Genomic DNA, 16,968 nt, shown 5'->3' with positions numbered 1-16,968 from the left:
CCATCTGTATGTCTTCTTTGGAGAAATGTCTATTTAGGTCTTCTGCCCATTTTTGGTTGGGTTATTTGTTTTTTAATATTGAGCTGCATGAGCTGTTTATATGTTTTGGAGATTAATCCTTTGTCCGTTCATTCATTTGCAAATATTTTCTCCCATTCTGAGGGTTGTCTTTTTGTCTTTTTTTTTTTTTTTAAACATCTTTATTGAAGTATAATTGCTTTACAATGGTGTGTTACTTTCTGCTTTATAACAAAGTGAATCAGTTATACATATACATATGTTCCCATATCTCTTCCCTCTTGCATCCCCCTCCCTCCCACCCTCCCTATCCCACCCCTCTAGGTGGTCACAAAGCACCAAGCTGATCTCCCTGTGCTATGCGGCTGCTTCCCACTAGCTAGCTATTTTACATTTGGTAGTGTATATATGTCCATGCCACTCTCTCACCCTGTCACATCTCACTCCTCCCCCTCCCCATATCCTCAAGTCCATTCTCTAGTAGGTCTGTGTCTTTATTCCCATCTTGCCACTAGGTTCTTCATGACCTTTTTTTTTTTTTTTCCCTTAGATTCCATATATATGTGTTAGCATACTGTATTTCTTTTTCTCTTTCTGACTTACTTCACTCTGTATGACAGATTCTAACTCCATCCACCTCATTACAAATACCTCCATTTCATTTCTTTTTATGGCTGAGTAATATTCCATTGTATATATGTGCCACATCTTCTTTATCCATTCATCCGATGATGGACACCTAGGTTGCTTCCATGTCCTGGCTATTGTAAACAGAGCTGCAATGAATATTTTGGTACATGACTCTTTCTGAATTATGGTTTTCTCAGGGTATATGCCCAGTAGTGGGATTGCTGGGTCATATGGTAGTTCTATTTTTAGTTTTTTAAGGAACCTCCATACTGTTCTCCATAGTGGCTGTATCAATTTACATTCCCACCAACAGTGCAAGAGGGTTCCCTTTTCTCCACACCCTCTCCAGCATTTATTGTTTCTAGATTTTTTGATGATGGCCATTCTGACCGGTGTGAGATGATACCTCATTGTAGTTTTGATTTGCATTTCTCTAATAATTAGTGATGTTGAGCTCTTTTCATATGCTTTTTGGCCATCTGTATGTCTTCTTTGGAGAAATGTCTATTTAGGTCTTCTGCCCATTTTGGGTTGGGTTATTTGTTTTTTAATATTGAGCTGCATGAGCTGTTTATATATTTTGGAGATTAATCCTTTGTCCGTTCATTCATTTGCAAATATTTTCTCCCATTCTGAGGGTTGTCTTTTTGTCTTGTTTGTAGTTTCCTTTGCTGCGCAAAAACTTTTAAGTTTCATTAGGTCCCATTTGTTTATTTTTCTTTTTATTTCCATAACTCTAGGAGGTAGATCAAAAAAGATCTTGCTGTGATTTATGTCAAAGAGTGTTCTTCCTATGTTTTCCTCATAAAAATTTAATTTATTGTAAAGGTGGCAATTTAAGCATCGGGTATAAATTACTCAAATTGAGTTGAAATAATTAGCTGTTAATTTTTAAAATGGATAAATAGAGAGCTTTATCAGGCACCCTGTACATAAATAAAATCTCGATGTGTTAAAGGCTGAGTGAAAAAAATATGTAACTTTGAAAATGATAGGAAAAAATGTAGAATATTTTTTAAATCTCAGGAAAGGGAGAGGCCTTTCTAAGTAGAACAGGATAGCCAATAACCATATAAAGGAAGATAGGAAGAGCTCTAAGGAAGAGAAGGCTTTGATGACTGGAACTACATGGCCTCTGCCAAACCACATGGAAAGCTAGGCTGAGAACAGCAGGTCTCCACTTGAGATAGGCTGGGACCTGGGACCCTTTACCAGAGCACTTGAACCTGGACAAACTTCCCCTGAAACAACAGAATACAAAGAAACTGTAAGGGACTAAAAATAATTGCACACATGGCAGTTGGGGCAGTTATGAACAATAAGATACAAAAAAGCCACGAACCAGTTGAGGTGCCAGGAGCAAAAGCAGGGCACTGTGCATAATCCCTGCACAAAGCACCACCAAGGCAGTGGGCAGATTACCTAAGCTGTACCTCCTGCCCAACCCACGTACCTGCCCCTGTTGTTACCCATTTTAAGGACCCAAGCAGCTCCTCTTATGGAGTGAGCATGGGCACCTGACTCTTGTTTTCACCCCCTTATGCTGCAGCATTAGACCCAATAAAGCCTTGCCTCGAAAAAAATAAACAAATAAAGGAAAATAAGAAATTTAGGCTCCATAGAAATCTAGCTAAATATAATGGTGCCATAGTTAAAAATGAGTGACACATGGGAGGAAACATTTTCAGTTAGCATGTACATGTCTCAAAATTACCAAAATACCAATGTTTCATCAAGTCAGTAAAAATTATAAACTTAATAGAAAATAAGCAAAGAAATTTAATACAAAGTAAATGGCCAGTAAGTGTAAAAAGAGGCTACACCTAACTAGTTAGCAAGGAAATCAAGGTGAGGATTCTTTTCTTCTCAGCTTAGAAAATTTTTAAAATAAAATTCAGTCATATGACGGTATAGGAAAGTGAATCCTGTTGTGCACTGTTTGTGGGAGTACAGGCACTATATCCTATTCGCAGCATCTATCAAATATTAAATACAAATATTCTTTGGTCCAGTCACTATTCTAGAGATTGATTGCTCATTGACACAAAAGTAGCTTTTTCCTAATTTTAATAATGAAAATTATGAATAACTCAAATGTATATCACCTGATAAATGGGTAAACAGAATGTGATATATCTATACAATGACATTTTATTGAGCCGTAAAAAGGATTGAAGTACTGATAGATCCTATAACATGGGTAAACCTTGAGAAGATAATGCTTGGTGAAAGAAGCCAGACACAAAAGAATACATATATCCATTTATATGAAATGTCCAGAATAAGCAAATCCATAGAGACAGAAAATAGATTAGTGGTAGCCGGGGTATGAGGGGAGGAAAGAATGGGGAGTGATTGGTTTAACAGGTATGGGCTCCTCTTTTGGGAGATGAAAATATTCTGGAATTAGATGGTGGTCATGGTTGCACAACCTTGTGAATGCATTTAAAAACCATTGTTGATACACACAGTCTTTCAACTGTATACCTGAAAATGGTTAAACTAGTAAATTTTATACATTTTACCACCATTTTTTTAAAAACCATCAAATTGTACACTTTAAAATGGTGGATTGTATGATATGTGAATTATATCTCAATTTTAAAAAATACAAGCATACCTCATTTCATTGTGCTTTGCAGATACTGTGTTTTGTTTTTGTTTTTTTACAAATTGAGGATTTGTGGCAACCCTGCATTGTCAAATGATGGTTAGCATTTTTTAGGAATAAAGTATTTTTAATTAAGGTAGGTACATTGTTGTTTTAGATGTAATGCTGTTGCACACTTAGTAGACTACAGTATAGTATAAACAACTTTTATAAGTACTGGGAAACCGAAAAATTCGTGTGACGCACTTTATTGCAGTATTCACTCTATTGTGGTGGTCTGGAACCAAACCCGCAATGTCTCTGAGGTATGCCTGTTGCCAAAGATACTCCTGGGTTAGCCTTGGTACCATTGATTGATCACAATGGTTTCTTAGATATTGAAACTGAGAAAGTATACTAAGCCAGGTATATTTATAAAATACAGAGGAAGTATTAATATTTAAGTTTCAAAAGTCCATTATGGATGGCTGCAGGTCTTAAGCACTCCTGACTTTCTACTCTGAATCACCAAAGCCCAGTTGTCTTCTTAGTTATCTAAAGAGGTTAACTACTTGATGTGCAGTAGCTACTTGCTCTAATAATCTAACCAGTGACTATTAACCAGAGTTCTGTTACCAAGTCTGGCACAAGGGGAGATTTCCCTTTCCCCATACTCAGCATGGTTATGTTGTGCTCTCTTGTTCCATTAGGGTCCATGTGGCTTTGAGAGTACCAGACATAAAATGGCTCATTATTAGTTGTTGGAATTGTCATTGCTGTTGAACGGATGCATTAACTGACCACATATCCATTGAAGGCAACAGTGGATAGAATAGTCTCTGACATGCATTTATGCAATCATTTTTCAAATATTTATTAGCTCATTGGGGGATACAGCATTCTGCCATCATGGCATTTATGGTTAGAGGTGAAGAGGAGCCATAAACAAATAGGTAATAAAATATGTTAGATGGTGATAAGCACTATGTAGAAAAATAGAGGCAGGAAGAGAACATAGGGAATGCTAGAGTGGAAATTACAGTATTGAATAAGGTGATCAGGTAAGTTCTCACTGAGAAAGTATTTGAACAAAGACTTGAAGAGAATAAGGGGATGAGCATGGAGATATTTGGAGAAACAGCATTTCAGGTAGAGGAATCTGTTAATGCTAAGACTCTGAAGTGGTACCTAGAGTCACTGGATTGCATTGAACAGGAAAAGGTAAGTTCTGAAAATATCAGGGAGGGAGCCAGCTCGTAAGGCCTTGTAGACCAATGTAAGGAATTTGCATTTATTTTGAATAAGATGGGAAGCCACCAGGATTTGAGCAGAGAGGTGACATAATCTAACTTAAATTTTAACCAGACCATTTAGGTTGCTGTGTGAAAAATAGAAAACAGAGGCAAAAGCAAGGATACCAATGTAGTGATGAATATAATAACCTTAAGAGAAATTAAAATAGTTTGGGATTTGCTAACAAATTGAATGTAGGGTGTGAAAGAGAGGCATCAAAGAGGACATGTACATATATAGATAATCTGGCATGCTTAAGAGTGGAGTTTTTGTTAGCTGAGGTAATGAAACCTGCATCAGTATGTTTTAGGGTAAGATCAGAAGGTCATTTTGGAGTAAGTTATATTTCATCAAATTAAGATGGCAGCATTTGTAAAATGCAGCTTCCAGTTGAACTATGACACAGTTTGAAATGCACAACCCAGTTTCAGAAATGTTAAGATGGAAAAGGACAATAACAAAAACCGATGCTTTTCAGGGTCAGTAAAATACAGAGTAAAGTTTGAGATGTCTATATAGCCATTCAGGTAGAAATGTTGAATGGGCAATTGGATTTTTTAACCTGTCATTTGGCGAGAAGTCTGGGCCAAAGATAATGCGTTTGGGGAGTTGGCAGTAGGGTGATTGAAATCTCCAAGGGAGAAGATACAAAGCAAAGAAGTCTAAGAGCTAGACCCTGTTGTACTGCAGCATTTAGAGGCTGAATATAGGGAAAGGAAACTGGGAGGAATGCTAGTGAGTCAGAAGAATATAGTACCTGGAAAGCAGTACTTTGAATGGCTCGATGGCTTGAGGAGGAGGGAGTGATAGGTGTCCAGTGTTGCTGATAGGTCGAGTAAAATGAAGACAAAGAACTTAAATTAGATTTAGCTCATTGTAGGCCTTGGCAAGGTTTAGGGGAGGTGGTGCTTTTATTTATTTCTGTTGAATGTTCAGGAAAGGCCTGTTGAGAATATTCATGAGTTGAGAACTAAATGAGAACCATAAGAACTGGGAGTAGAGTATTCCAGGCAGATGGAATAGTTTGTGCTCAGCATCTAGGGCAGAATTAAATTTATTGTTTCTGAGGAACAGAAAAATGGTAGTGTGGCTGGAGTGAAATGAGGTATTTGTTGTAGGACTTTGGAAGATACCACTTATTTGGTCCCTTGATACCATTTACTTTTTGTTCCTGATTTGGTGTTCTTTTAATTATGACTAGCTAATGAATTTTATCAGCATCTATTGAATTGATCATATTATTTTAATTGTTAAATTCAGTTAATTTCCTGATATTCACCCAGTTTTGCATTCTTAGAATAAATGCAATATAGTCATAATTTTTGCATTGCTAGATTTGCTTTTCTAATGTTTTATTTAGGATTTTTACATCTGTATTTTGTTTGTGAAATATTTGTTGTTTGAATGTTTGGTTAAACTTACTGATAAAATCATCTGGGCCTCGAGTTTTTTTGTTTTTTAATTTTTTAACTATTGATTTAATTTAATTAATGATAATGGATTATTTAGTTTTTCTATTTCTTGAATCATCATGGTAGTTTATACTTTTCTAAAAGAATATTTCGTCTTAGCTTTTAATTTTATTGGGCTAAATAATAGCTTCTTATGTAACTTTATTAAATTTGTATTATGTTGTCTCATATATAATATATATTATCTAAGTGTCTTCTGTAGTTGTATTCCCCTGTTTCATTCATGTTTTTTTCATGATTTGGAAAAAATTGATTTTTTAGTTTTATTAGTCTTTTTTAATGAATTAACTTTTTGCATTGTTATTTCTGTCTTACATCATTGCTTTCTATTTCATTAATTTTTACTCTTACCTTTACTAATTCTTCTTTAAACTTTTGGTTTCTTTTGTTCTAATTTCTTGAAATGGATATTTATTGTACTAATTTTCAGTCTTTTGTTTTTTCCCTGATATAAATAGTTAAGGTTAAAAGTTTCCCTCTCAGTATTGCTTTAGTTCCATCTCCCAAATTTTGGTATATTGTATTTTCGTACTTTTCAGTTGTGAATGTTTTCTTCATTTTCTTTTTGAGTTCATAAATTAAAAGTTGTTTCAGATTCTAATGTAGTGATTTTCCTGTTACATTTTAGTATTGATTTCCACTTTGATAGTAGTATGGTAAAAGAAAGAGAGAGAGAGAGAGAGAGAGAGAGATGGTCTTTATGTTCCCAATCCTTTGAAATTTGTTGAGACTTACTTGTACTGAGCTTTTGTAATTGTTACTTGTTTGGTTGAAAGAATGAGAATTCTGCTGTTGTATGTGCAATGTTCAGTATTTGTCCATTAGTTCAAGCTTATTAGTTATATTGCTAAATCTTCTGTATTTTAGCTGATTGCAGTTGTCAGATCAATTCCGTAATTACTGAGAAAAGTGTATTACACTATCCCTTTATGTAGATTCATCAATTACCCTTGTTCTGTCAATTTTTGCTTTATATATTTTCAGGACATTATTGAATTCTTTATTGTTATGTGCTGATTTCTTCATCTTTCGAGGCTTCTTGCTTTAGAATCTGTTTAATTTGCTATTAATGAATGTACTTAGCAGCTTTCTCTTTAAATATTTTCCTGATTATCTTTCATTCATTTCAAGTTTTTAATATCTTTTTTATCTTATTTAAACAAGGATAGCTGGGTGGTATTTTTCATATAGTCTTTTAAATAATACATACAGTTCATTTATTGTAATTACTTATACGTTTGGACTTATTTTTACTGCCTTATTCTGTGCCTTTAATTTGGCCCACTTTTCAGTATTTGTTTCCTCTCTTGCCTTCATTTGGATTTTTTTGTTTGGTTAATTTTTCTTTTTTTATTGTTTTGGAAATTATGCATTGTTCTCTTGTTTTAATGGTTATTAGAATTTTTAACAAATACTTTAATAGAGTCTAGACTTAATTAAATTTTCATCTTCTACTGAATAAATATCTTAGAGTGCTTTTTATAACTTTTTTTCTGAATTTATATGCTACTTTAATTCTGTCTTGTTTCTTAAACTCTTCAAGACAGAATAACTATTATTAATTTAAACTGTAATGTTTGTTTAGAATTACGCCACATATTTTCTGTTTGCCTTGCTTTTCATTCTTTCTTGCATTTGTTTTCTTCCCTCTGGGATCACTTTCTGCCAGAGGACATTCTTTAAAGTTTCCTTTAATGAAGCTCTTCTAACACTCGGTTTTTGTCTGTAAATATTTTGCTCTAAATCTTGAAAGATGTACTTGCTTTATATAAAATTCTACACTGATAGATCTTTTCTCAGCACATGCAAAGTATTCCATTGTCTTCTGTTGTGAATCTAATCTTAGTTTCTTTGTTAGTAATTGTTTCTGGTGTTTTATAGTTTCACATCATATATTTATGTGTGGATTTATTTTTTATTTATTTTGCTGTGATTTCTTCTTAAATCTGTAGTTTGGAAAATTCTTATCTGTTATTTCTCCAAATACTGCCACTGACCCATTCTTGGCCTCCCTTCCTTCCAGAACTCTTACAAGACAGATGTTAGGCTTTCTTAGTCATCCATGTCTCTTAACATCTTTCATATTTTTCATCTTTTTATGTCTACGTTGCATTCTAGATCCATTTCTCTTTGGTTCTTTTTCATATCGTTTATTTATATTTTCAATCTTTTATTTCTTAAAATATAATAAACGTATTTGTACTTGAGTCCTTTGATTCCAATATGATTTTACTTTCTATTTCTGCTAGTTCTTACTCTTGAAGCTTTGTTTTCTTGCGTGTGTGTTTCCAGCGAGCTTCTCCTTTCTCTTGGAACTTTATCTGTGTTAAACTCTTTGATGATAAAGGTAGATTCCTGCAGAGAGAATTTTTGTTAACTTCTGTTAGAGATCATTGGATACTTTTAAACCAGTACCTCAATACACAGAATTCTCAGTTTGAGGGTTTTTGAACCTCCTTACGTCTGTCATGTAACTTCAAGATACAAATCTGTTTGAGAGTGACTTGGGGTTAGTAACTCTCAGGGTAAAATTTTCCTTCATTTCACAGTTCGAGTCATAGTTTGATACAGGCAAGTTTGCCTTGCTGTGGCTGATGGTGGTGGTGGAGGTAATGGAGTAATTCTAGTTTACCCTCACAGTGACAGTATAGCCTTTTGGGGATGGTTTTTTCCTTTTTCTTTTTTTTTTTTTTTTTAATTAAAGTATAGTTGATTTACAATGTTGTGCTAATTTCTGCTGTACAGCAAAGTGACTCAGTTATACACATATATACCTTCTTTTTTATATTCTTTTCCATTATGGATTATCCCAGGAGATTGGATATAGTTCCCTGTGCTATACAGTAGGACCTTGTTGTTTATCCATTCTAGATGTAATAGTTTGCATCTACTATCCCCAAATTCCCAGCCAATCCTTCTCCCACCCCTCCTCCCCCTTGGCAACCACAGGTCTGTTCTCTATGACTGTGAGTCTGTTTCTGTTTTGTAGATAGGTTCATTTGTGGCATATTTTAGATTCCACATATAAGTGATATCATATGGTATTTGTCTTTCTCTTTCTGACTGACTTAGTGTGATAATCTCTAGTTGCATCCATGTTGCTGCAAATGACATTATTCTGTTCTTTTTTATGGCTGAGTAGTATTCCATTGTGTATATATATACCACATCTTCTTTATCTATTCATCTGTTGATGGACATTTAAGTTGTTTCCATGTCTTAGCTATTGTGAATGGTAGTGCTCTGAACATTGGGGTGCATATATCTTTTTGAATTATAGTTTTCTCCAGATATATGCCCAGCAGTGGGATTGCTGGATCATATGGTAATTCTATTTTTAGTTTTCTGAGGAACCTCCATACTGTTTTCCTTAGTGGCTGTACCAAATTACATTCCCAGCAACAGTGTAGGAGGGTTCCCTTTTCTTCACACCCTCTCCAGCATTTACTTGTAGACTTTTTAATGATGGCCATTGTGATCAGCGTGAGGTGGTACCTTGTTGTGCTTTTGGTTTGCATTTACTCTACTAATTAGTGATGTTGAACATCTTTTCATGTGCCTACTGGCCATCTGTATGTCTTCTTTGGAGAAATATCTATTTAGGTCTCCTGTCCATTTTTCAATTGGGTTGTTTGTCTTTTTGTTATTGAGCTGTGTGAGTTGTTTGTATATTTTGGAAGTTAAGCCCTTGTCAGTCAAATTGTTTGCAAATATTTTCTCATTCTGTGGGTTGTCTTTTCATTTTGTTTATGGTTTCCTTTGTTGTGCAAAAGCTTGTAAGTTTGATTAGGTCCCATTTGTTTATTTTTGTTTTTATTTCTATTGCCTTGGGAGGCTGACCTAAGAAAACACTTGTACAATTTGTGTCAGAGAATGTTTTGCCTATGCTCTCTTCTACTAGTTTTATGGTGTCATGTCTTACATTTAAGTCTTTAAGCTATTTTGAGTTTGTTTTTGTGCATAGTGTGAGGGTGTGTTCTAACTTCATTGATTTACATGCAACTGTCCAACTTTTCCAGTACCACTTGCTGAAGAGATTGTCTTTTTCCCATTTTATATTCTTGCCTCCTTTGTCAAAGATTGACCGTAGGTGTGTGGGTTTATTTCTGGGCTCTCTATTTTATTCCACTGATCCGTATGTCTGTTTTTGTACCAATACCACACTATTTTGATTATTGTAGCTTTGTAGTATTGTCTGAAGTTTGGGAGGATTATACCTCCTGCTTTGTTTTTTTCCCTCAGGATTCCTTTAGCAATTCTGGGTCTTCTATGGTTCCGTATAAATTTTTGTATTATTTGTTCTAGTTATGTGAAAAATGTCATGGGTGACTTGCTAGGGATCGCATTAAATCTGTAGATTGCTTTGGATAGTATGGCCGTTTTAACAATATTAATTCTTCCTGTCCAAGAGCATGGGATATCTTTTCATTTCTTTGAATCCTCTTTGATTTCCTTTATTAATGTTTTATAGTTCTCAGCATATAAGTCTTTCACCTCCTTGGTCAGGTTTATTCCTAAGGTTTTTTTTTGGTGCAATTTTTAAAGGGATTGTTTTTTTACATTCCCTTTCTAATATTTCATTGTTGATATAAAGAAATGCAACTGATTTCTGAATGTTAATCTTGTATTCTGCTACTTTGCTGAATTCATTTATCAGATCTAGTGGCTTTTGTGTGGTGTCCTTAGGGTTTTCTATGTATACTATCATGTCATCTACATATAGTAAATATTTTACCTCTTCCCTTCCAATTTGGATACTTTTTATTTCTTTTTCTTTTCTGAGTGCTGTGGCTAGGACTTGCAATACTAGGTTGAATAGAAGAGTTGAGAGTGGTGATCCTTGTCTTGTTCCAGGTTTTAGCGAGAAGGCTTTCCGCTTTTCACCACTGAGTATTATATTGGCTGTGGGTTTGTCATAAATGACTTTTATTATGTCGAGCTACGTGCCCTCTATACCCACTTTGGTAAGAGTTTTCATCATGAATGGATGTTGAATTTCGTCAAATCGTTTTTCTGTATCTATTGAGATGATGATGTGGTTTTCGACTTTTGTTTTGTTAATGTGGTGTATTAACATTGATTGATTTGCATATATTGAATCATCCTTGTGAACTTGAGATGAATCCCACTTGGTCATGGTGTATGATCTTTTTTATGTATTGTTGGATTTGGTTTGCTAATATTTTGTTGAGAACTTTTGCATCTATACTAATCAAAGATGTTATAATTTTCTTTTTTGGTGATGTCTTTGTCTGGTTTTGGTATTAGGGTGATGGTGGCTTCATAGAATGTCTTTGAGAGTGTTCCCTCCTCTTCAGTCCTTTGAAAGAGTTTTAGAAGGATCAGTATAAGTATGATCTTTGTATGTTTGGTAGAATTCGCCTGTGAAGCCATCTGGTCCTGGACTTTTGTTTGTAGAGAGTTTTTTTGTTTTGTTTTATTTTTTAATTACAGATTCTATTTCACCTCTAGTGATTGATCTGTTCAAATTATCTTTCTTCTTGATTCAGTTTTGGTGGACTCTGTGTTTCTAGAAAGTTGTCCATTTCTTACAGGTTGTCAACTTTGTTGGCATATAATTATTCATAGTATTCTCTCATGGTTTTTTGTATTTCTGCAGTATCGGTTGAGATGTCTCCTTTTTCTTTTCTTATTTTGTTTATTTGGATTCTCTCTTTTTTCTTCTTGGTGAGCCTGGCCAGAGACATGTCAATTTTGTTTACCCTTTCAAAGAACCAGCTCCTGGTTTTACTAATTTTTTTCTGTTGTGTTTTTAATGTCTATTTTATTTATTTCCTCTCTGTTCTTTATTATTTCCTTCCTTCTGCTGACTTTAGGTTTTGTTTATTCTTCTTTTTCTAATTCTTTTAGGTGGTAGGTTAGGTTGTTTATTTGAGGTTTTTCTTATTTTTTGAGGAAGGCCTGTATTGCTGTGAACTTCCCTCTAAGAGCTGCTTTTGCTGCGTCTCATAGATTTTGTATGGGTGTGTTTTCATTGCCATTTGTCTCCAGGTATTTTTAATTTCCTTTTTGATTTCCTCGTTGACCCATTGATTTTTTAGTAGCATGTTGTTTAGTCTCCATGTAATTATTTTTTTCTCATTTCTTTTCCTGTGGTTGATTTCTTGTTTCATGCCATTGTGGTTGGAGAAGATCCTTGAAATAATTTCTGTACTCTTAAATTTGTTGAGGTTAGTTTTGTGCCCTAGTATGTGGTCAGTCCTAGAGAATATTCCATGTACACTTGAAAAGAATGTGTATTCTGGGTTTTTTTTGGATGTAATGTTCTGAAAATATCAATTAAGTCTAACTGTTCTATTGTATCATTCAGGATCTCTGTTACCTTATTGATTTTCTGTCTAGAAGATCTGTTTGTTGATGTGAGTGGGGTGTTAAAGTCTCCTATTATTGTATTCCCATCAATTTCTGCCTTTATGTCTGCTAGTATGTTTTATGTATTTGTATTCTCCTATATTAGGTGTGTATATGTTGATGAGTGTAAAATCCTCTTCTTGTATTGACCTTTTTATCATTATATAGTATCCTTCTTTATCTTTCTTTATGGCCTCTGTTTTAAAATCTATTTTGTCTGATACGCGTATTGTGACTCCCGCTTTCTTGTCATTTCTGTTTGCATGAAATATCTTTTTCCATCCCCTTGCTTTCAGTCTGTGTGTGTCCTTTGCCCTAAGGTGGATCTCTTGTAGGCAGCATATCGTAGGCTCTTGTTTTTTCATCCAGTCGGCCACTCTGTGTCTTTTGTTGGAGCATTTAGTCCATTGACATTTAAAGTAATTATTGATACATATATATTTATTGCCACTTTAAACCTTGTTTTCCAGTTGATTTTATGTTTCTTCTTTCTTCTTTTCCTTTTTTGTTTTTCTTTTTGTGATTTGATTACTTTCTTTTATTTTATGCTTTTGTTCTCTTCTTTTTGGTTTTTGTGAATCTATTGTATGTTTTTGATTTGTGGTTGCCCTGTTTTTCAAGTTGCCCTGTTAACCCCTTCTTATATCTGCTTGCTTTAGACTGATAGTCATACAGGCTCAAACACAGTCTAAAAAAAAAAAGAATCTACATTTTCTTACTCTTCTTCCCCACATTTTATGATTTTGATGTCCTTTTTTTACATCTTCATGTTTATACTTTTGCTGTTCCTTGTCTTTATCGTAGCTTTCACAAATAGGTTTTTTATTTTTTTTCTTTTTGATCTGTATACTGGCTTATTTAAGTGGTTTACTTTCCAATTGTGATTTCCTCCTTCCTATATCTTCTTGCTTTTTTCTATTTAGAGAAGACCTTTCGATATTTCTTTTAGGATAGGTTTAGTATTGCTGTATTCATTTAGTTTTTGCTTGTCTGAGAAATTCTTTATCTCTCCTCCTATTCTAAATGATAATCTTGCTAGGTAGAGTATTCTAGGTTGCAGATTTTTCCCTTTTAAGACTTTGAATATATTTTGCCACTCCCTTCTGGCCTGCAGTGTTTCTGTAGAGAAATCGGCTGATAGTCTTATGGGGGTTCCCTTGAAATTAACTCTTTGCTTTTCTCTTGCTGCCTTTAGAATCTTCTCTTTATTTTTAACTTTTGCCATTTTTATTATAATATGTCTTGATGTAGGTCTGTTTGGGTTCTTCTTGTTTGGGACCTTCTGTTTCCTGTATCTGGATATCTGTTTCCTTCTTTAGGTTTGAGAAGTTTTCAGTAGTTTCTTCAAATACATTTTCAATCCCCTTTTCTCTTTCTTCTCCTTCTGGAATCCTTGTTATGCGTAGATTGGCATGCTTTGTATTATCCCATAGGTCTCTTATATTGCTTTTTTTTTTTTTCCATTTAGCTTTGTGTCTGCTGTTTTGATCGGGTAATTTCCATTATTCTATCTTCCAGATCACTTACTCTTTCTTCTGCATTATTCATTCTGCTATTCATTGCCTTTAGCTCAGCTTTTGTCTCTGCAAATGAATTCTCTAATTTTTCTTGTCTCTTCCTTATAGTTTCTACTTTCTTTTTACAGTAATTTGCATTTCTGTTGATAGCCTTTCTTAATTCCTTCAGTATTTTTGTTACCTTCTTTTTGAACTTGGTGTCTGTTAGACTGAAGAAGTCTGTTTCATTGTTCCTTCAGGGGAATTCTCTCGGTCTTTTCACTGGGAATGGTTCCTCTTATATCTCTCTTAACTCCGTGTGTTTAGGAGAAACAATTATATACCATAGTCTTGGAGGGCTAATTATATGCAGGAGTGTCCCTGTGTAACTTGTGTGGGTTTAGTATTTTTTTGGTGTGAGGGTTGCTTTTGGTTTGGATGCTTGCCGTCTCTTTCCTCAGCGTGTACTGGCTGTTATCCCTTGATAGGGGCTATGCAGGTGCACTGCCCTGCACGCTTCCAGGAGGTGGGGGAAGCAACTAGCACCCACTCATGGGACCCTTGGCGGCGGCAGCACTCCACGCCCATCTCTGGAGTCCTAGATGACAGTGGTGGCTCGCACCCATCCCTGGAGCTCTTGTAGGTGGTGCCCTGCTGCCTGAAAGCACGTGTGCAGAGAAAGGAACTTCTATGGCAGTCCCACCCCTCTCCTCACACACACCCTAACAATGGCACCTTGTCTCTCTGGTGGTCCCAGGCTTCTTCCCATGCTGTTGATTGCCAGTGAAGATGAATGAATAGATAGGAGGTGTGAAGCAGTAGTACTTTTAAAAGCAAGAAATAAGTAAATACCCTTCTTTCAGATTTTCTATTGTTTAATGTTCCTTATAGTCATGTGGTACAGTCTCCTCTGAATTCAGAGTGGTGGAGTGTAAGATGAGGAAACCATGGGCCACCTGTATGGGCAGGCTGATTTTGATGTCTGGAAATGCATATGTAAGAGTTAGTTTTCATTCATACATTTTCCAAGTAGAGAGAGTTTCGAGGTTTAACTGTTATATGCTTTTATATACCAACCCATTTAAAATTGTAGTCAACACATGTGATTGGAGTGTAGCATAATGATTAAAGGATAAATAACTCCTCTGGCAGTGTTTGGGAATTAGTATTGGCATTTGTTTTAATTTTATTTTAACAGTTTAAATAATTTCAAATGTTGAAAGAGTAATAACCTACAGGTGGTCAATTACGTATTATCACTAATAAAATGTCAGGCTTTCCTTCTTTGGAGGGGCCAAAATGTCAAAAGGAGTAAAAATTATAATAATAATCCTATGTGGCAACCTTTGATGCAAGAGAATTTTAGAAATTTTATTTCTAAAATAATGTATGTATTTTGAGTATAAAGATTTTTAATTTATTTTTTAACTAGGTTCAGGACTTCTGGAAATCTTGTAATCACTCGTGAGATTGATGTGGCAAAAAATCAGTCCTTTTGGTTCATCAACAAAAAATCTACAACTCAGAAAGTAGTAGAAGAGCAGGTTGCAGCCTTAAATATTCAAGTGGGCAATCTTTGCCAGTTTCTACCTCAGGTATGAGAGAATTAAATGTAAAGGTGGGAAAATTTTGTGTATGTTTCCTCTTTATGTCATATAAGAATGTAAATACTTTTTAAGAGTATTGTAATGTTTACTATTTAAAATGAGCATAGTGGTCTTAATACTTACTAACAGTTCTTTGTAAAAGGTAGCATCTCATCTCTTACAGTATAATCTTACTAATTTGTAGTAATTTGGAAATATTCAATTAATAAGTCTCTTAAAGTATTGTAAAGGAAATAAAGGTATTATTTTTAAGTACAGAGAGTAGCTTGAACAGCTGTGTGCTCCCATTCATAGACGCGTAAAATTTTGTTAATAAACAACTTCTTAATCAATGTATTTGTATAAAATATTTTATATACTAAGACTTTTAAATCTATAGGTGTGGCTTCTAAAAACCTTTCATATTTTAAGTTTGTTTAGTAAAAATAAAACATCCTGATATTGCGTGTTATATGTTAAAATCAGATCTTTTAAATTTGTCTTTGAATGCAGTCTAGTGACTGAATTATAGTTCATTTTTTTCTTCAGAAACAATGATGATTTGATTACTATATTCAAGTGAAAGAAAAGTTAAAATTTGAAAGTATTTATCAGCTGATATAAGACTGTCTACAGAAGTAGATGTTTAAAATTGCTCTGTGTTTTTTTTTTTAACTTCTAGTATTCCATTCCAAATTATGTGTAGTAGATAATCATTTCAGTCCAGGGGAGTATTTTTTCTTTTATTTCCAAACTATTTGTTAAATGTGTATAAAACTTTCAACCTGGAAATATTGACATTGAAATTTTTTTAAGTTTCTCAAAAAGATGACAGTTTATACCCTAAGTTTATTATTTTAAAGAATGATATATGAAGGACAGGGTTTATATTAAGATTCACATCTCAAAATAAAGGGTTTTTTCCTTTTAAATGAGTTTCTTCTGGACAAGTATCACTGAGTGAAAAATGTTTTGAAGATATTTATAAACGATAATATTAACTGATATTTAAGGTTTTTGCTCTAGGATAAAGTTGGAGAATTTGCTAAACTCAGTAAAATTGAACTCCTTGAAGCTACTGAGAAGTCAATTGGTCCTCCAGAAATGCACAAATACCACTGTGAACTCAAAAACTTCAGGGAGAAAGAAAAACAACTAGAGGTATTTATAAATAGACAACTCATTTTATGTCTCTCATTGATTTCTATGTCTCAAAATGTGGGAAAGTAAATAGTAGTTCTGATTCATTGAGTGCATTCATGTATTTGTGATTTTTTTCACCTAGGATTTTGTTGCTAACATTAATTAAGTTACATGACAAAAAGTGGGAATGGATTTTATATAAAGTTTGACATTTTTGACTATCATTTCATCAAATATATGTTATTAATTGAATTTCTAAAGCAGCAGTCCCCAACCTTTTTGGCACCAGGGACCGGATTCATGGAAGGCAATTTTTCTATGGACGGGGTGAGGGGTGGGAGATGGTTCAGGCAGTAATGCGAGCGATG

General features: G+C 34.3%; 1 protein-coding gene across 2 annotated transcripts in view; it reads left to right on the top strand.

Moving 5' to 3' along the window:
- Positions 1 to 16,968, top strand: part of SMC5 (structural maintenance of chromosomes 5) — a 94,202-nt gene that overhangs the window by 15,669 nt on the left and 61,565 nt on the right. For both annotated transcript variants that reach the window (XM_061200354.1, XM_061200355.1), the window contains exons 4-5: positions 15,304 to 15,466; positions 16,484 to 16,618. In XM_061200354.1, the coding sequence (XP_061056337.1) occupies positions 15,304 to 15,466; positions 16,484 to 16,618 (298 nt within the window). The remainder of the gene's footprint in view (positions 1 to 15,303; positions 15,467 to 16,483; positions 16,619 to 16,968) is intronic.

Source organism: Eubalaena glacialis, chromosome 9 (assembly GCF_028564815.1).
Source record: "Eubalaena glacialis isolate mEubGla1 chromosome 9, mEubGla1.1.hap2.+ XY, whole genome shotgun sequence".
NCBI classification, from domain to species: Eukaryota; Metazoa; Chordata; class Mammalia; order Artiodactyla; family Balaenidae; genus Eubalaena; species Eubalaena glacialis.
Note: the sequence above shows the minus strand (reverse complement) of the source record. Positions and strands in the feature narration are given on the sequence as shown.